Source organism: Lycium barbarum, chromosome 7 (assembly GCF_019175385.1).
Source record: "Lycium barbarum isolate Lr01 chromosome 7, ASM1917538v2, whole genome shotgun sequence".
NCBI classification, from domain to species: Eukaryota; Viridiplantae; Streptophyta; class Magnoliopsida; order Solanales; family Solanaceae; genus Lycium; species Lycium barbarum.
Window position 1 is genome coordinate 121,207,361 of NC_083343.1, and position 21,767 is coordinate 121,229,127.

The following is a 21,767-nucleotide window of genomic DNA, read 5'->3' on the forward strand; positions in this document are numbered from 1 at the left end:
CCTTGTGATGGTATGTAAAAGTATTGTAGAGTGCTTGAAAAAGTGAGTTTATTTGTTGAAGGAAGGTGTTTTTTTGGAGCTTTGGACTCAACAACTTGTCTAAAGTTAGTTTGAGCTCAGGTTATTGTATGATTTGTGGTAGTGAGCTTAAGTCTCTTTAAAGAAAGCGAGATATCCAGCCCTCGAAGATTTTGTTTTCTTCATTTTCTTAAATGATAATTGTATTTTCAGCGACACTATTATAATCATCAGTAGATCACTCTTATAATACTGATAGTACTACGAATTTAGATACATTAACCTTCCAAATTTGCCACTTCAATCACTTGTGCTACAGAGAGGTGAACGATGTAACAGCTCTCTTTTGAAATATGTGACTTCTTCACTAGCAACAAGATCTTTTTCAATGAAGCCAAATTACCAAGTCATATCAAAGGCGCCATCAGAATGGACAGAATGCAAATTCCATTATTATAGCACTAGAACTAGGGAATGGCTGGTGAGACATGTCATGTCATAGTTGTGTAAGGGCTTTTCAATTGATAAGTATAAATTGTGAGTCCCACTCTATTATTACTTCTCCTTCTCTCTTTACCCGAAAAAATTTACAATGGATGAGATATAAATATGATATGATGTGTGAGGAAGTATTTTATTACAATTATATTATGAGCCCCACCACTTTATGCACTTTCTTTTCTTTTTTTCTTCTTTCACGTGTTTTGTCATTTCTGTCTCCTCTTTCCTATTTTTTCTTATTTTCTTTTTTTTCCATCAATTTTAAAATCAATTCTATTATACGCATATCAATTTTTTTTTTTAAGATATTCTTCTGTTTTATTATTTAGCTTTTTTTTAGGTTTAGTCTATCGATTAAATCGATTTTTGCACACCATTAAATTTAGAATCTACTTTGATGACACTTAGAACTTTAAATTTCTCGGACACAGAATATAGCAACTTTGAATAATATATATCAAAACAAAAAGGAAGAAAAGAATTCCAATAAATTTCTTAAGGTGTTTTTACTTTTAAAAGTATTTTACATTATTTTTTATTAAGTCATACGTGTGTGAAGGACTAATAAAGTTAAATTATGGGCCCCCTAAATGGCCAAAATTTCACTCACTAGCCGAAAAGTTTTATGGTGGGTGGTGTGAGGGCATTCTTTGTTTTGACAAGTGTTTTTGTAGCCCCACCTTGTCAGCAGTCTCTCTCCCCTTCATTTCTTCAAATTCCCCTACGTTCCACTTTTGCAATTCTCCATTTGGTTCTTTTCTTTCTTTTTACCAGCACTTCACACTTACAGAAAAGAAAAAAGAAATGGATTGATGCTTTTACAAATTCACGGCTTGATTGGCTCTTCATTTTCGATTAATCTTTATTCTTTATTCAGGATACTGATACGGTACGGTATGATCACGGGTGGACCCATCCTATTAAGAGGGGGTCACGTGCTCCTCTCAACCTCGGGAATACCCTGTACATATATGATGTATATACCTTAAAGAACATATATGTATTTAAAAGGACTCTTGAGAGATATGCATTGCTTTGGTGCATTTGGTTGTTGTGTCCTTTAGGTCCTTATATAACACCTCAGTTTGAGTCTCGCTTGCAGCACCTAAAGGGCACAACAACCAAATGCACCAAAGCAATACATATCTCTCAAGAATCCTTTTAAATACATATACGTTCTTTAAGGTATATACACCATATATATACAGAGTATTCCCGAGGTTGGGAGGAGCACGTGACCCCCTCCTAATAGGATGGGTCCGCCCGTGATCATACCTTACCGTATCCATATCCTGAATAAAGAATAAAGATTAATCGAAAATAAAAAGCCAATCAAACCGTGAATTTGTAAAAGCATAATGAACTATTAAAAAAGGAGAGTGGGGAAACAAATCATAATGGCATCAATCCATTTCTTTTTTCTTTTCTAAGTGTGAAGTGCCGGTAAAAAGAAAGAAAAGAACCAAATGGAGAATTGCAAAAGTAGAACGTAGGGGAATTTGAAGAAATGAAGGGGAGAGAGACTGCTGACAAGGTGGGGCTACAAAAACACTTGTCAAAATAAAGAATGCCCTCACACCACCCACCATAAAACGTTTCGGCTAGTGAGTGAAATTTTGGTCATTTAGGGGGCCCACAATTTAACTTTATTAGTCCTTCTCACAAGTATGACGTGTCATATGTCACACGTGATAAAACTTCTCGCTTATACTATATTACTATGATAACTCATGGAGTTACTAACAAAAGAAAAAAGACAAAATACCCCTATTATTCTAATTCATCATTTATTGTTTCGTTGCACTGCATAATCCAACCTGCATATTCTCTTGTTTGTCCAATCAGAACCAAATCAAAGATCAATAAGATATTGAAAGTAGTATTTGTTTTGTTCACAGAATTATTGCAAAGGTGAAAAAAAAAAATCAAGCAATATTCCATGTCTTCTTGTTTAACTAAAATTATGTGAAGAACATGACAACTCTTTGATCCTATTCAATATTCGATATGTCACTGAAATAAAGTGAATCAATTATGTCTTTGTTTTCTTCCCTAGTTCAAGGAATAGTGGAAGTGGACAGGTTGAATGCTCCAATTTTGATGAATCATCTAGGGTGGATATTTTATTGCTTTATACTATTCTCTCGGTCTTAAATTATGAGGTGTTTATAATCTTTAAAAATAATTACTAGTAAGGATAAAATGAAAAAAAAATACTTAAGTTTGTCTAGAACTTTTAAAATGACAAATAATTTGAGAAACTATTTTTAGAAATCATGATAAATAATTTGAGACGGATGAAGCAGTAATTTAAATATTTCTTTTGATACACTACTAGAAACAAAGGTTTTTTCCATCGAGATTTAATGAAAAATTTATGTTATAAAACATGATTTTCCCACCTTATTCCCATCGAACCAGCTCACTGGTAAAATGCATGGTGGGAAACAGACTCCCATTGAAACGCTGCGGAACTTTTTAATTTTTTCATGTGAAAACACTATTATTTGAGTTTTTCTCATCGATTTTAAGTAGGAATAACGATTGAACATTTTGTTAGTGGGAAAATAGATATTTTTTAATAGTAATAGTACCTAGGGACAAAAGGAACCCAAATGTGCAATAATACTGAAGAGAAGGTTAATGTATTCATTTTTTTTTTCCAAGACCATCCCCCAGACTTTCACCTCCTGTGGTGGTGGGAAATTTGGTTGAGACCCTAGCATATATTATCTTCATATTATAAAATACAAAGAAGGGAGACATATACCAAAACCTCAGATGAAGAATAACAATAGTACTAAGTTATTATTAGCCTAGATCTAGTGCTATAATAATGGAATTTGCATTCTGTCCATTCTGATGGCGCCTTTGATATGACTCAGTAATTTGGCTTCATTGAAAAAGATCTTGTTGCCAGTGAAGAAGTCACACATTTCAAAAGAGAGTTGTTACATCATTGACCTCTCCCTAGCACAAGTGATTGAAGTGGCATGTTTGGAAGGTTAATGTATCTAAATTCGTAGTACTATCACTATTATAAGAGTGATCTGATGATGATTATAATAGTGTTGCTGAAAATACAATTATCATTTTTTAAAAAAAATATCTTCGAGGGAGGTTAGTTTTTATGTCCTCTCTTCTGTGTATTTACCTTTTGAATTTTAATACATGAGGTACGGATCTAAAACAAACCCTCCTACCACCCCAAGGCGGTTTAATTAAAAAAATGGCAACCAAATATTACATTGCTAATGCCAGATTTTATGCAAGTATCAAAATATTAACTAAACATTACGTTACTGATGCTGGAATTCCGTCGACAAAAGGATCACTCTAAGATGATCATCTTATGGTTATTGAGAACGAATTAAATCATATGGTTCAATTTCTCAATCTTTCTGACTTGCTGCTGCGAAATCAAGTCGCAAAGATTAAAAAAATCAGTCATTACTAGCCACTGATGAAGGATTCCTCGATAAGTTAAGGATTAGTAATCCTTTTTAGAAAAGAAGGGATGGTCTTATACATACGCAAGTTATACAGGTATGATATTACCTTATACATGCAACCAAACAACCCCTTGTAACACCTGAAATAATGGTTGTCTGTATTTATACATATACACGACTTTATCAACTATAAGAGTCACAAATTAAAATAAAATCACAATTAAATGATAAGAGCTTGATACATAGCTTGCATTCATTTATTCTGTTTGTAAACACATGAATGCCTATTATTTTCACCCAACTACGGTTGGGGTGGGCGCTGATGAAAAGATTGCTATCAGACAAGTAGAAAAATAAAATCACAATTAAATGATAAGAGCTTGATACATAGGAGTAGCTTGCATTCATTTACTCTGTTTGTAAACACATGAATGCTTATTATTTTCACCCAACTATAGTTGGGGTGGGGCACTGATGAAAAGATTGCTATCAGACAAGTAGAAAAAAATAATAAAGATACTGTATTAAAACTTGGCCACAACAATAGTAGCTAGCTGAGCAAATTAGAATTCTGCATGCCTATTTACTTTGTACACCTCATAACAACCATGACTTCCTCATTAGTTGCTCAAGCTAAATCCTCTCTCATAGTATATCATTTCAGAGATTTCAGGTTTTAATACCAGATTTTTCTTTAGTGTTTGGGGTAATAGTTCCAACAATACTCTTTTTCTAGTGCAACATGATTCGAAGGGCTGCATGCTTTCACAGAGCTCTACTTTCTTCTCTACATAAGGTGAGCTACGTATTATTCTCCATCTTCCTAGCTTAAAACTTTCTCATATTGATATCAAGAGTGCATATATAGGATATAGCCATGATTTTCTTCTGCAATTATCCTTTTGGGAGTTTATTAATTCTTGTAAGATCATACTACTCTCTCCGTTTCATTTTACATGTATCTTAATTTGACTGGACACGAAGTTTAAAAAATTAAGAGAGACTTTTGAATCTTGTGGTCTTAAACTGAATACTCCTATTACAAGATTCAAAAGTCTCACTTATGCTATTACTCATATTGTTCTAGTGACACACTTTCATTTTTACAAAAAAAGAATGACATTCTTCTAAATTTGGAAACAATTAACTTTACCCTTCACAATTTTTTCTTTATGAGAAGCTTTTACAAAATCATTATGACATGTTTAAGTTAACAAATTTCAAAAAATTTATAAACACACAAATATTATGACATGTTTAAATTAACTACAAATCCCAAAAGAATTCATTTCTTTCATAAACTCTGAATTTTTCAAACTGTGTCACATAAACTGAAACCGAGAGAATATTTGCCTTTCCAAAAATATGCCCACATCTGGGTTTACTAAATAAGTTTTATGACCCTTGAGCCTTGATGTTTCCTCTATTAGTATTGTGTTTAAATATTCTATAACATATGTGTCTCCATAAGGAATCAATGAGAATCAAATAAGGCTTATGATAATTAAGTACAAATTCATCCTTAATCAGAAGTCTGGGATTTGGGCTCTACTGAATGCAGAAATCACCTTTGTTCAGAGCGCTTTACCCCTAATGTAAACTTTCCAAGTGAATTGAATACCGAGTTAAAAATAAAATAAAAAATATAAAGAATTGATGAGCTACTTGTGATTGTAGGTAGGACCAAGGTACTTCAGTGCCCCAGCTCTAACTTCTGCACAATCTAAGAATTATCGGTGAGTTGCTTTAAAACCATTAACTTCATGTTCTTTTATGTTTATTAGAAGTTTTGGACTTTTGAGTTTTTCAAAAGTGTGTTTGAGCTATATCTTCTTAAAGTTGGAAAAAATTAATGGGTATTTTGGACATGTATTTATTGGAAAAGCTGAAATTTTGTGAGTGAAAATCATTATTTCACTTCACATATTTTCAATTTTTTTAAAAATAACAGGTACACTAAGCTTTTGCTACGCGGGGTCTACAAATCTATGGACAAACAACTAAAACTATTTTAAAAGATTTGAAAAACATTTTGAAAATTCTATAGAAAAGTAAAGCTTTTTTTCCAAATGTTAAGTATGGAAAAAAGAGTACTATTTGCAAAATTAAAAAATTGAATTTGCATTTCTGAAAACTCCAAAACTTCAGAAAAAATGTCTGAAATTTAATTCTCTGAATATTTTTCTAACGAAATCCATTTATGTTTATTTAAATTAAATTGACCTTCATATATAGTCTACATTTTGTGCATTACATTGTTATTATAATGTCAGGGATTGCGAATCAACGGATATATTTGATTGGGATAATCTTGGATTCAAGTTGATCCAAACTGATTATATGTTTATGATGAGAAGTTCTCAAGATGGGAATTTTGAAAAAGGCCAACTTAATCATTATGGAAATATTGAATTGAGTCCTTCAGCTGGTGTCTTAAACTATGGACAGGTACTTTTTTTTTTTTTTTTTTTTTAAGAAAAAGCTTAAATTTTTTTCCTATTACTTTTTCTTCGAGTTATAGATGACCATTCAATTTTCCAGCCTGTTTGATCAAGTTTATTTTTTCCCTAAAAATACTTATTTTTTCAATAAGTGCTTATTTTAAGAAAAGTGAGGTGTTTGGTCAAGCTTTTGAGAGAAAATAAGTGCTTTTGGGGAGTAACAGAAGCAATTTTTCAGAAGCTAAAAAAATAGATTTTGCCCAAAAATATTTTTTTAAAAAGTACTTTTGACAAAAAAACACTTACACTTTTTAAAAGCTTGATCAAACACTAATTGCTGCTCAAAAGTATTTTTTAAATTAATTGGTCAAACACAAATTGCTTTTAGCCAAAAATACTTTTTTGAAAAGTACATTTGAAAAAAGTATTTTTTTAGTTTTTATAAACTTGGCCAAACAGGCTATTCATTTTATTTTATTAAAATTAGAAAAATTATTTTTATAACGAAAAAATTATTCAATTTTTTCCAAGTATAACAAAAGTCGTTAAACTATATCTTTGTAATAAAAAATCACTCAGTTTTGCCTAAGTGTAGCATAAAGTCATAAGAGGAAGCAAAATAGATAGCCAAAGTTACGTTGACTGAATTTTTGATACAAAAATATTTTTTAGTAACTTTTGATGATACTTAGACAAAATTTGATACTATTTTATTATAAAAAGAGTTTAGCAACTTTTAGTGATACTTAGATAAAATTAAGTAATTATTTTGTTATACAAAATAATTAAATAATTTTTATGCTATAAAATATAAATTGAGTGATCATATGTGAAATTATTCCTTTTTTCTTCACTATGGGATCCTTCACGATCCAAATGAGATTAGACAAAATTGTTAACTCACTTTTTTTTGGTTATTTATTACATGGCGCCTCCCTATTGGTTGAAATTAAAACCCATCCCCACATGATCTTTTCCCTTCACCCTGACCCATTACCCATTACCCATTTCACATTAATCTATTGATTGAATATATGGAAAAGGGCCAAAAATGCTCTTGGACTATCCCAAAAGGTTTAAAAATACCATTCATTCATCTATTGAGCTAAAAATATTATTTTTACACCTATTTTGGCCCACTTATGCCTTCAAAACTAACAACCACTTTTTTTATTTTTTATTTTTGTTATTTATTACGTGGCGCCTCCCTATTAGTCAAAATTAAAACCCATCCCCATTGAATCTTTTCCCTTCGCCCCGACCCATGACCCATTTCCCATTAATCGTATTTTCTTTATCCCTCTCTATTCTTGTTGGGGGGGGGGGGGGGGGGGGGGTAAAAAAACAGAGTCACATGGCTCGTGGCATTAATACCTTTGTCCTGCAATTCTGCAAAAACATAAATTTGTTCCAAAGTTGTTCACATAGGCATAAATCGCTGTCCTACATATATGCAATAAATACATTAAGCAGTTCAAATTAAGGATTAAGTCTATACTATCGTTGTCCAAAAATGGTGCTTGAAGCTCATTTGAACTGGCTGTTAAAGATTGGTTATATTAAAATGACGAACTTGTTGATTTTATGATCACATGCATGGACATATACTAGTAATTAATACTAGTCTCTCAATGATTTCTCTAAATCTATCCATAATATGGATTAGGCTTAATCTCAACCAATTAAGCATTGATGTGTGCCTATAAGAAAAGGGTTATTTTCCTACATTTCAAAAATATCAAAACTTCAGTTCTTGTTAGGTTTTAGATTTGGAAGGGATCGTGTTTGATGTGCGTTGTTAGTTTTATGGACATAAGTGAGTCAAAATAGGTGGAAGAATGGTATTTTTAGCCCAATAGATGAATGAAGAGTATTTTTAAACCTTTTGAGATAGTTCGAGGACATTTTGGTCTCTTTTCCATTAAATATACTCTTTTTACTAGTCTTTTATTGACTTGACACTTTTCATCAAAAAAACATTTATTTAGATTTTGTTTTACTAAATTATTCATATTAATTATATGTTTTAAATCTAAATCTGATTACTTACTCTATATAATTGCTTAAAATAATAATAGTATTGAAAAGAAAAACTCTCTTTTGATTTGTTAAATTAAAAATAAACGGAATTTTTTTAATTTTTAATATGAGGAACTAGTAAAAGAGAATGAATGGTTGTAATGCAACAATTTGTGGGTCTAATATGCGCAAGTGGTATTTATAGCTTGTTTGGCAAATGACACTTATAGCCTATTTGACTAAATTTATAGAAAGGGAAATAAAAGAAGTCCGACAAAAGTACTTTCTTATTTAGGTGGATTTTTTTTTTCCTGACCACGCTATGCTAGGGAAAGTTAGGCATTAATAGCATGTTTGGTCAAGCTTCTAAAAACAGCTTACTTTAAAAAGTACTTTTAAAAAAAAATATTTTTGGCTAAAATCAGTTTGTGTTTGGTCAATTAATTAAAAAATACTTTTGAGCAGCATTTTGTGTTTGACCAAGCTTTTAAAAAGTGTTTTTATGTGTATTTTTCAAAAAAGTACTTTTATGTGTATTTTTCAAAAAAGTGCTTTTGGGCAAAAACTATTTTTTTTTAGCTTCTGAAAAACTGTTTTTGCTACTCTCCAAAAACACTTATTTTCTCCCAAAAGCTTGGCCAAACACTTCACTTTCTTTTTAAAATAATCACTTACTGAAAAAATAAGTAATTTTGGGGGAAAAATAAGCTTGGCCAAACAGGCTATAAGATTTGCTAGCTAACGACTTAGTAGGCGTTTGGCCACAGAAATCAATTACTATTTTTTATTTTATTTAGAATTTCTGAAGTTGGAGTTGAAGATGGAGTTGTGTTTAGTTATAGTTTTTGCAAAGATATTTGATTGTTTAAATGTACTGAAAGTGAAAACATGATTTGATGTGTTTTTCAAATTGCAAATACAACTTTAAGTTGTACTTGGAGTTTTCATGGCCAAACACTGAATTTCAAATAAAGTAAAAAAAAAAAGGCAAAAAAGTGAACAATTCTCATGGCCAAACGGGGCCTTAATATTTTGCATCAGCAATATCAAACAAGAAAGTATGGCAAATGGATATAAATAGCCGGTTGAGTTTACTGTTTATATTTATAAATTACACTTTAATTAAACACAACCGGTTATTTTTAGTTTAGCGGTTGTGTATTCTTCTTTAATTAAAATTATGCATTTTCTTACCAGGAAAAAAAAAGAAGAAAAAACTTATGCATTTAGAAAATCAATCATAAAACCATTTGTCGAATATATTTTTTATCTTTCCATGAATTATCTCACTTAATTTAATACTCTATTAATTGGAACAATAACTATAGATTTGGAATAGAAAAAAAAGGTATAGTAATAAATAGTACTTCATCTATGCTGATTTATGTGTTGCACACTTTCTTTTAGCGTATTCCAAAAATAAATGTCATATTTCTTTATTCAGACATAATTTCATTTTATACAGATTGATTGATTTATAGTTACACAAATGTCTATGACTTATTTTAGATGATTATAAATTGCAAAAAAATTCTTTTATCTCTTAAACTCTGTATCCAATCAAAGAGCATTAAATATCAAATTGGGATGGCGGGAATAACTCACAAACTACTTCTTCTTTTTTTAAATAAAGGTCAGATATTTGAAAAAAAAAAAAAGCTTTAGTTTGCCAAAATTATTAATATATATGGGGGACAAGAAGTATAGAGTGATTGCAGAGTCATTTATTTCTGACCAGTGACCATGACATGCTATAGAGAAAGTTAAGACAAAAGATTAATCGACTATACCAAACTACATTTTCATATTTTACGACAACAGTGTAAAACAAAAATGCATTTGATAAATTGATATAACAATAATTACTACGTATCCTCATGTCTCACATAAGTTGGGATCGACTATATGAATGCTTACTGTTTTATTATGCTTAACTCATTTGATAAAATAACGCAATTAAAGTACCAAACAGGGTTTAATTGAAGGTACAAAAGCATATAGAAGAGATGATGGACGAATTTTTCTTTTTCGTCCACAAGAAAGTGCAATTAGAATGCAAATTGGTGCTGAGAGAATGTGCATGCTGTCTCCTTCAACTCAACAATTTGTGGATGCTGTCAAGCTAACTGCTCTCGCTAATAAACGTTGGGTAATTATTCTTCTCTGAAAAATATCTTTCATTAAACTGTGTTTGGTACGATAAAAAAAAAAAAAATTCTACGATTTTGCAGTGTTTGGTTATCTTGACTTGTTAAAAATATATCTCTAAAAAGGACAACAACAATAACCACATACCCAGTCTAATTCCATAAGTGAGGTTTGAAGAAAGTAGAGCAGGGGGGACCCACGTGGTGCCAAGTGGATTCAATTGAACCCACTTGGTCTATAAATTTACTGTTTAGGTAAGGAAAATCATCATTACATTTTAATATATGAAACCTTTTGAACCCGCTTGACACAAAGCTTGGCTCTAGCGCAGCGGTCAAGTGGGTTCAATTACACCTTCCGAATGCGGGATTGAACCTTTTTAGACACTCTGCATGCTGTATTTTGTTACTTTTGGCCAATTTTCCTGCCATGCTACAAAGAACAAAGTATTGGCCAACAAAAGTCAGTTAATGTTGAGTGGTAGTCAACTAGTTAGCCTTTATATTGTCTTTCTTTTTTCCTATGTCACCTTTTATATTTTGTTTTCTTACCCAAATTCAATAAAAAAATAAAATCTATTTTACCTTAAAGAAATTAAAATGTTATAAAATGAATTTTGATACTCTCTTTTATAGTTTTTTTTTTTGCTAAAAGATGCAACTATATTTGTTGAAATTATATATAGTTTATTTTAATATAGTTAATCAGTTTATATTAGTTTTTTAGTTTACAACTTTTTTTGTATCGTCTTTTGTTCGTAAATAACAAAATTGGTCATTATGAATGAATTTTATTAAATTGAATAGAGTAAATAGATTTTTTTAATTCTTGTGGAAGTAAAACTCTTTTAATTAGATAGTTTTTCTTTTAAAAAAAAAAAGTAATAGGTTCTTTGTAAATTTTTTTTTCTCAAGTTGTTTTAAAAAAAAAATTGAGGGTTGAGTTTAAAATAAGTCTATTTTGAGATTACATTATTAACAAAAAAAAAGGGTGGGGGGAGGGTGGAGATTGTTCTGCTTAATGGTGCTTAAACTATTGGTTATCACCAATGATCCTCAATTATTACGTCGTAATTGAACCCGCTTGTGTAAAATCCTGAGTCCGCCACTGGAGTAGAGTGTACGTGGGCTTTGCTCTTATCTTGGGAGTTAGATAGACACATTATCTCTAAAAAGAAAAATTCAAAAAAGGAAAATGACATCCGTCATTTTTTGAGCGAAAGTAATTTTCTTTAAAAATATTCCTAACTTTTATCATCACTTGTTTCTATCAATATTGTTGTCCAGTCTTGATACTCCAAAGTCGGAAGTATCATCAATGCATTGTTTTCGAGTCACTTCTTTTGAGTTATTGTTCAAGTGGTCGCTCTAATATTGGATGAATAAGATCACTTTTTATATTTTGTAATCATTTTTGTTTAATCATTTCACATAAAAAATTATTCTGGCCAATTTTGTCAAATTTTCGATATTTAGCTCTTGATTTGGCTTTTCTATTAGTCTACGTGGCCGGATTAACTACAGTACTAAAAATAAAATCTGACCCGGCTAAAATGTTGTGATTTTTCATATTGTGCATTCTCATCTCCGTAAGAGGTCTCAGTTAAAATAGTCATGGTATTAAATGTGATATTATTTTATACCATGTTTGATTGACATTTTGGGACATGTATAACTAATACATGGATTACTTAATACACCAAAGGGTGTATTATCTTATTCCACCACCACCACGGGATAACTTATCCATGGATAAAAACTAAAATGACAAAATTAGCCTTGTTTTGTTCCAAGAAACCTATAAAGGTCAAGCATCCAACGGTATAATTGGAACTAATTTTTCTTAAATTTTAAAAATAAATAAATATTCAAATGATATCTTTTGTGTCCAATTTTTGTGCAATGAACCAAACACCCAACAAAAAAAATCCCTGTATTACTAATCCATGTAGTACTAATCCCTACATTACTAATTTCTGCCTTATTAATCCATGTAGTACTAATCCCTATATTACTAATCTCTGCCTTATTAATCCATGTATAACTTGTCTTTGAACCAAACGACCCCTAAGTGTACTATGAGCCTGTTTGGATGGGCTTATGCCTATAAGCTGCAAACAGCTTATAAGCTAAAAAAAATAAGTTGGGGTAGTCTAACTTATTTTTTTTGGCTTATAAGCTGTTTTCAGCTAAGCTGCTTTAGATAAGCTAAGTCAAATGGGCCCAATTATTTTTTTGAGCTTATTTTAAACACAAAATGACTTTAAGCCGGCCAGCCAAACACTCAAAAAAGCTGAAAACAGCTTATAAGCAATTTATAAGTCAATCCAAACGGGCTCTATATTATTGTCAACAAATTTTATTGTGGTTCGGGTTTTCTTTTCGGTTTTGAGATTATTTCAATCCACTTGGACTGCTATAAATGTCAGATCAAGAGTCGAGATTAAAAAATTTACAAATTCAGCAAGAATGATTTTTTGTGTGAAATCGTTATAAAAATGACTTTCCTATAATAAAAAACATAAAAAACGATAATCGTATAATTCTCTATAGTTAAGCGACCATTTGAACGATCAACTCCATTTAATTTATATTAAACCAAATGCTGAAAAATGGTGTAAAAATGATTTTCATACGATAAAACATTTTTTCATACTACACATTTATTTTTCTCGCAACCCCTCTTATCAGCACGTGTTAATTTTATTTAACCATATGTTTTATGTTTTATATATAAATAAAAACAGATCCCTCCTGCTGGGAAAGGTTCACTTTATATTAGGCCTCTGCTTATAGGAAATGGACCTATACTTGGAATTGCTCCTGCTCCTGAGTACACATTTCTTGTTTATGCTTGCCCAGTAGGAAACTATTTAAGGGTAAGTTCGTTACCATTTATTTTCTTGATGTAATAATTATTTTCACAAAAAGTTTGATGTTTTGTTTTTTATTTTGTTTTTGCTATTTCCATTTAGAACGGGACACAACCATTAACATTATATGTTGAGGAAGAAATTCATCGTGCCTCACAAGGGGGAGCTGGTGGAGTCAAAGCCATTACTAATTATGCCCCGGTAGATTTCATGACTAACTTATATACACCAATAATATAAATAATTTTACTCGATCATGTCATATTTACTTGTTATAACAGATAACTTGCCTTAATATGAAGATATAGATCACACTTTCTATGGAGAATCACCTTTAGTGTATTTTTTTTTTTTTACTATCGATATAAAAATTAAACTCTTATACCCTCTTTGGCCAAACATCCAAATTCACTTATTTTGAAAAATACTTTTTTATCATTAGTGTTTTCGAAAAAGTATTTCCGGATATTAGCAACTTGTGTTCGTCTAATCAATTTAGCAAATACTTTTATCAATATTAATTAAAACAACAATATGTGCTTGACCAATGTTTCAAAAAGTGTTTCTAGGAGAAGATACATTTTCAGCTTCTGAGAAACTTCTACTACTACTCAAAAACATTTATTTATTCGTAAAAGCTATGCCAAACATCTCAACGCCCTAAAATAAACACTTTTTTAAAATTAAAAAAAAAAAAAAAGGAAATAATACTTTTGACTTCTTAGAAATTTGGCTATATATATAGGCTATTAGTATGTTCATGTAAACGGTATCAATTGTTACTCTTTAGATCTTAAGTCCACAATTTTTGGTCATGTAGGTCATGAAAGCTATAAAGAAGGCAAAAGAGAGAGGATACTCAGATGTATTGTACCTTGATTCAGTAAATAACAAATATATTGAGGAGGTCTCTGCCTCTAACGTATTCCTTGTTAAGGTAAACTAATCCATGCTCTAATTTATTCTACAAAATGCTTTTGCAGTTAATGTAATATATTTGGTCCTCCATTTTAAAAGATTTAATTAATATATTCAACAGGGAAAAATCATTTCAACGCCAGTTGCCAGTGGAACAATTCTTGAAGGAATCACAAGGAAAAGTATAATAGACATTGCACATGATCTTGGATACCAGGTATAAATAACCTTGTTAGTCGATGCAGTTTAATTAACTAATAAAGAAAGATTTAACTAATTATATAACTCATAGTTGTACATAATGTTTACATTACAAATTTAATTTAACATGTTAGAGAAAGTTGTTTGTCTAAAGTATGTTAATTGACACAAAAATTACACTATTTAGATAGGTTTAATTTTTTATTCTATGTAATACTATATGTTGAATTCCCTTAAATTCTTCGCATCACTATTTCTTTGTATTTTGACTTTTCATAATAAAAAATTTGGCTACGCAATTACTTGTATATATCTTTTAAGTGACTCGAGAGTGTTTTTTTTTTTTTAACATACAATCAATGTTTGGAAGGTACTCACAAAGAATCAACTAATGGGGTACTAATTATATACTTAAACAATGTGAACCACCAAAAAAGGATTTATTTTTATGGATTTAATTTGGACACCTTGGTCTAGGTTGAAGAACGGTTGGTTGAAGCTGAAGAATTGATTAGTGTTGATGAAGTATTTTGCACAGGAACTGCACTTGGTGTTGCTCCTGTAGGAAGTATTACCTACAAAAACAAACGGTAATTTTTATATTCAATTTGAAATTTACTCGTGTCTCAAATAATTATCGTCCTGACATTGTTTACACTTAGTTTCAGAATATATTCAAAGAATTCTAATTTTGTACTTTTATGACTTTATTTAAAAGTTTAAACTACTAGCACTGCTATTTTTTTAGCTAACTAAAATCCGTGATATAAAACTTGCAGGATTGAATACAAGGTAAGCTCGGAATTAATAAGTGAGCAATTGAATTCGAGGTTAGCAGCTATTCAAAAAGGTATTATCGAGGACAAGAGGGATTGGATTATTGAGATTAAGTGAACTTTGTTTTAATGATGTTTAGCAAAAAATCATTTGCTAAAGTTGTGATCTGTTTGTGAAATGATTATTTTTTTATGTAATATTTAAATAGGGATTTTAAAACATGAGATTCGAGAAACTATCATTGTGTTCATTAAAGGTAATTACTATGTTCTAAGAGCTCCTTATCCCCTATATATTGGGCCATTGGATTGGATGAAATGTTTTGAAATTGGATAGGATAATATTGGGAAATTAACGTGGGGTATCTACTTAAGACTCTTTATTACAAAATATAAAGATAGTTTTCTTTATTTACAAAACATAACGATATTTTATGAAACACGACGGATTTTCATATATTTTTCAGAAAATATTTTTTTTTAAATATATTTAAAAAAATATTTTAAGAAAAATTACTTTAATTTTTTTTAACATAATTTTTATATTTTTTTAAAAAAATAATTTTTTTTTGCTCAAAGTCTCAAATTTTGTGCATGAAAGTTGTATGAAATGTGTACATGTGAGCGAAATTTTTAATACAATTTTCTTACACAAAATTGTGAGCGAAAACTTTAAGCCTTGAATATTGTACAAAAGTTGTTATAATGTTGTTGTAGTTGTATTAATTTTCCAGAAACCTAATATGAACTTTATATACGAAAAATGTGAATGAAATTGTAAGTCTTGAGCGAGATATACACATTTCATACCATTCTTATACATAAAATTTTGAGGGTAATGTTTAAGCCTTGATCGTGTTTTCATACACAAAATTTGAGTGAACTTTTTAAGCCTTGAGCAAGATATACACATTTCATACACAAAAATTTGAGCAATTATTTTAAGTCTTGAATGTTGTATCAAAGTTGTATACAATGTTGTTGTAGTTGTATTAATTTTACAGAAATCTAACATGAACTTTATACACAAAACTGTGAGCAAAATTTTAAGCCTTGAGCAAGATACAAATTTCGTACTGTTTTCATATGCACAATTTTGAGCGAATTTTTTAAGCCTTAAACAAGATATACACATTTCATACATTTTTCATACCATTTTCATACACTAAATTTTGAGCGAACTTTTAAGCCTTGAGCGAGATATACACATTTCATACATAAATTTTTGAGCGATTTTTTTTTATTTTTTTTTATTTTAAAAAAAAATATTTTTTTTTTAAAAAAACATGCTTTGTATAGGTTTTGTAATGTTATGTTTTGTAAATAGAAAACTATAGTCACGTTTCGTAAATATTTCTCTTTAATATTAGTATATATAATAAGGAGCAATCTAATGATTCTTGTAGTCCTTTGTTGCATCTCAACTATTTAGTTGAGCATCTTGCTAATCAAAAGAAGTGTTTTTTCAAATTTGCCCTTGTTCTTGCTATTTATTACATGATATACCATAGTATATTCCAAATAAATCAAGACACTTTCAAACTTTTTTGATAATTACATGACCCCTTAGTTTAACTTTTTGCAAGTGAAGTATGTACCATGACTTTTTTTGTGTCATATATTTAGCCCTATTTTATTCCGTTATTACTTAGGTTGCCACTTTCAATTTGATAAATATAAAAAAGTTAAAGACTCTTTAAAATGCTTAAAAAGTTGTGAGGGGTTATGATGTTTCCACAAAGACAAAAACTATATAATACTAATAACTTGGAAGACCTCATTTAGTATTGAGAGGGAAGTCTTTAAATGATATTTTCACTTCATAAATTCTAAGATTATAATTAAATTTCTCTTGATATTATATTTTATTTTGAAAATATAAATTTAGGAGTGATATTTAACATAATTTTGTATAGTAGGAAAACAAAAATCAAAATCGATCCTTTAGAAAAATAAAAGCGAGAACAAATAATTTTTTTAGGTACGTTGTAGTATTGAGGCATGATTTAGTTAATTAATTTAATTGATCCTAACTTTCTTGGGACTGATAGCAGAATTATAATATTATTATTGACGTAAAGTTTACAAATTAATATTTCACTTAGACTTCAAGAAAAAAAAAAGGGGGGGAGGGGGGGGGGGGGGGGGGGGAATGTTATTTTATCACATGCATTTTTTGAAAGAAAAAAGAAAGTTTAAATTAAGAAAAGTAGCTACTTTTCATATTTTACATATATATATATATATATATATATATAATTTAATTAGAATTAAGATATACTAACATCAGTATAAAGTATCAATTTCTTAAATTTTAATTTTATCATGATTTCTTTGCCCTTGTTTTTTTTCATTTTTGCATTGCTTTGATTTGCCTGTTGGTATCTGACTTTTCTCCCCTTGTTTCTTGTTTTCTTTTTAGCCGAGGGTCTTTCGGAAACAGCCTCCCTACCAAGGTGGGGGTAAAGTCTGCGTACATTTAACCCTCCCCAGACCCCACACTGTGGGATTCATCTGGGTATGTTGTTGTTGTATAAGTGAGTTCACTAATTCCTCAACAAAAGAATAAATGTAGAATGTATAGTTTGATACTTTTTTCTTGAACCAGATAGTTCATAAAACATGGTTGTTACTAATCACGCATATGTAAACCACAAGTCCTTCTAGCAATTTTTTTTTTAGATTCTGCACTGAGATATATTACGGTATCAAAACTTTTTCAAGAATTATTATATTAAGATCTCTGAAAATAAAAGAAAAAAAAACTTTAAATTTTATTCAATTTGCTTAATTAAGTTAGGGGTGGAGGAGAATAAAAGGGAAAGGAAGTAACTGTGCCTACTAAGTGGGCAGCTCCTTAATCCCATCTTTGCATTTATTTTCAATAATTTTTTAAAAATTTTGTAACTTTTGAAGTTTAATTTTGTTATTTATCTTTTCTAACTCCCAAAAAAAATGCATCTTTCTATATTTAATAAGTTTTTCAATTCCAAAATTTTACATGTCAAGTTTAAGGCCACAAAATTCAAAAGTTTTATTTTATTTTTTAAACCTCGTGCACAGTCAAACTAAGACACTTAACTAGGAATGGAGAGAGTAGAATTTTTCTGAACCATTGTGAAGAAAAACAAAACTAAATGGTCGACTACTCTTACAGTCGGTTTTTTTTAAAAAATATTTTCAATATATCCAACTATATTTGTTTACCATGTATTAAATTATCTCTTTTCTAATTTAAACTACTGTGGAATTTTCTGCCTTGATCTTGGGCCCGGGCTCAGCACGGGCTTCCCAAGACTAGTGTATATATATGTACTTTACCTTATAATATTTTCGGGGCAATTTGCAAATTGGCCTTCGCTGGGGGTGGTCTTCAATTTTTTCTCCTCAAATTGGTGGTCTTTAATCTTTGCCCTACGCTAAAAATCCCTTGGTTTCGGGTTTGAATTTCCGCTCAGTCAAAAATTTTAAAAAAATTTGCAAGGTAGAGTTTGGATTCGCAAGGTAGACCTTTTGCATGCTTAAGGCAGAATTCTGCCTTGCGAATCCAAACCTCTGCCTTGCGAAATTCCTTCTTTATATTACTGAGATGGGGTTCGAACCCAGAACCTCGGGGTATTAAGCGAAAGACAAACATTAAAGAGCACCCATTTGAGGGGGGGAAATTAAAGACCACCCCAAAAGAAGGGCAATCCGCGCAAAAATGATATTTTTGTGGGAAAATAACACTAATTACCCATTGGACTGAAACTAATTACCCGCCCATGCCCTCACTAAAATTATTTTCGTTTCTATCCAGCCCAGCCCAAAGTATTTACTCAACGTACCCCTTCACCCAAAACCCTTCCTCGATGATACCATCGCAGTATACTTATATATCACGACGGTATCATGGAGGACTAAGAGAAGGAGTGAAGCAGTCGTCCATGATACCATCTCAATATATTTATATATCACAATTGTACCATGGAGGACCGTGGAGCGTCTCATCGAAGGACTGGAGGAGTTCTCCATGACACCATCACAGTATATATTTATAATATGATGATATCACAGAGGACTAGGAGAAGGACTGAAACAGTCTTCCATGATACCATCTCAGTATATTTATATACCATGTTGGTATTATAATTTTGGGGGCGTTTCAGGTAAATAGTCTTAATTTTTCTGGGAGTATAGAAGCGATGGGAGCGGGCGGGGGGGGGGGGGGGGGGTGGGGGGGGGGGGGTAATATTTTGCCTCCAATGGGCATGCGTGATCTTTTCCCTATTTTTGCTGGATAATGGAAACGTAACATTGTTGCCAAAAGTTAAAGCACCGGAGGCTATGTAGATGGGCCAATTTGCACGATTGCCCTTCATACGGACTGGTTTTTATTTTTTGGCCCTCAATTCGCTGGTCTTTAATTTTTTCCCTTTGCTTAAATAAGTGTCTGAAAATATCTCGAGATTCTGAGTTCGAAAACCAACAAAGTCAAAAATAATAATAATTTCGCAAGGCATAGGTTTCTATGAACCTATGTCTATTCGGGCGAAGTTACATAGAACCTATGCCGGAGATGACAGACTGTGCCTTGTAAGGCAGACTTTAAGTTATGCTTAGCAGCTTTTGCATTAAGGCATAACTAAAAGTCTGCAGGAGACGACGGACTTTGCCTTAACTTTTTGCAAAAGTCTTGCCTTGCGATTTTTTTTTTGACTGAGCGGGGGTTCGAACCCAAAACCTCGGGGTATTTTCGGTCACCTTTTTAAGCGAAAGGCAAAAATTAAAGACCACCCCAAAAGAAGGGAAATCCGTGCAAAAAAAAAAAATGAAAGTCTTTTTCGGGGGTGGTCTTTCCATTTTTCCCCTCAAATCGCTGGTCTTTAATTTTTGCCCTTCGGCACTTTAAATGACCGAAAATACTCCTGAGATTCTGGGGTCGAACCTCGGCTGAGTATTAAAAAAAATTCGCACGATAAGATTTCATAGCAAATTATGTCTATTCGGGCAAAAGTTATGTCGTAAGGCATAGTTTTTATGTAAAGTATGTCTTATCCCACATTGTTTTGTAGAAATTAAAAATTATGCTGGAAAGCCTTAAGGCATAACTTTTGCCCGAATATGCATACTTTGCTATGAAATCTTGCCTTGCGTTTTTTTTTCTTTTTTGCCTTTGGTGGGGTTCGAACCCGGATCTCTGATTTCATAGACCAGCGAATAAGGGTACTTTGGCCCATAAATTTTCATTAAACGAGAAGTAGAGACAAAAATTAAAGACCAGTCCGTATGAAGGGCAATCGGCGCAATTTTTTGAATCTATTGGCATGTTTACATTTTCAAAAGAAGATATGCGCGCACAATGTATAATTTATTTATACTAGTTAGGAAAAGTAAACATTAAATCCAACCATATATTTGTATAAGATCACTTTGCAAACTATGTATTCCAGTTAGGAAAAGTAAACATTAAATCCAACCGTATATTTATAGAAGATCACTTTGCAAAATATGATCAGGAGAATATTTTATAGGAGATGTTGGAAATTCATGACAATTAGATGAACAAATGGTATCATGAATCAAATATGATAACATCTCCCTCAGCTTGTACATAGTTTTACGGGCAACCTTTTAGACACAACATTTCCCTTCCGATGCTACATTTTCTCGATAAGGGTATGACATGCCCTAATGATGTCATTAACTTGAAAAACTAATAAATAAACTCCTTGTTCTTCTTCTTTCCCTAGACGACCCACCACAAAAGGCAAATCTTAAAACCTCTTGTACAATGGAAAAAAAGTTTAATATATAAAAGATTGCCCGTGAAATTGGGGTGTATCAGAGAAATTTAAGTAAAAATTGATAGCAAACTATATATATTAAGCCTAAAATGAAGTAAAAAGACGTGGAGCTCGTTGTATCCATTCTCCACCACCAACACATTAAGAACATTAATCGTTTAATAGTATTGTACTAGTCGATAGAAAAATCTTCTTTAGATTATGTAGTCAAAACCAAACCGCAAATAGATAGACTAGAAAGTTATCTTGAGTTGTACACAAGATCAAGTTAGTCAAATTATTGATTGACCTTTTAACCCTATAGGTAGGTTTAGTAGAAAGTGATCAAGAGACCTTTCTCTCGTGTCTCATTTAATAATCTTTGTCATCAACAACGACAACCTAGTGTGATTTTATAAGTGACATCTTGAAAGAGTGCATGGGTGTACACAGATCTTACCCCTATCTTGTGTGAGATTAAGAAGTTGTTTCTGAAAGAACATCGGTTCAAAAACGTTTTCAAAAACAGATTTGACAAATACAGGAGTAGAAACTATGATAAAAATATTGTAGAAAAGAAAAGTGCTGACAACAAAAATAGTAAAAATAACCCAAGTAAAAGAAACAACATACTACAACAAATGGCTTTATCAGCG

The 21,767-nt window shown here is 31.1% G+C and overlaps 1 protein-coding gene across 1 annotated transcript; it reads left to right on the forward strand.

The window, feature by feature from the left end:
* The first annotated feature begins 4,370 nt into the window (after positions 1 to 4,370).
* On the forward strand, positions 4,371 to 15,638 carry LOC132604048 (branched-chain-amino-acid aminotransferase 2, chloroplastic-like). Its single transcript, XM_060317370.1, has 10 exons — positions 4,371 to 4,767; positions 5,649 to 5,707; positions 6,245 to 6,419; positions 10,404 to 10,580; positions 13,326 to 13,457; positions 13,554 to 13,652; positions 14,272 to 14,388; positions 14,491 to 14,586; positions 15,048 to 15,160; positions 15,350 to 15,638. The coding sequence occupies exons 1-10, from the start codon at positions 4,714 to 4,716 to the stop codon at positions 15,462 to 15,464; spliced, it is 1,137 nt and encodes a 378-aa protein (XP_060173353.1). The 5' UTR covers positions 4,371 to 4,713; the 3' UTR covers positions 15,465 to 15,638.
* The last annotated feature ends 6,129 nt before the right edge of the window (positions 15,639 to 21,767 follow it).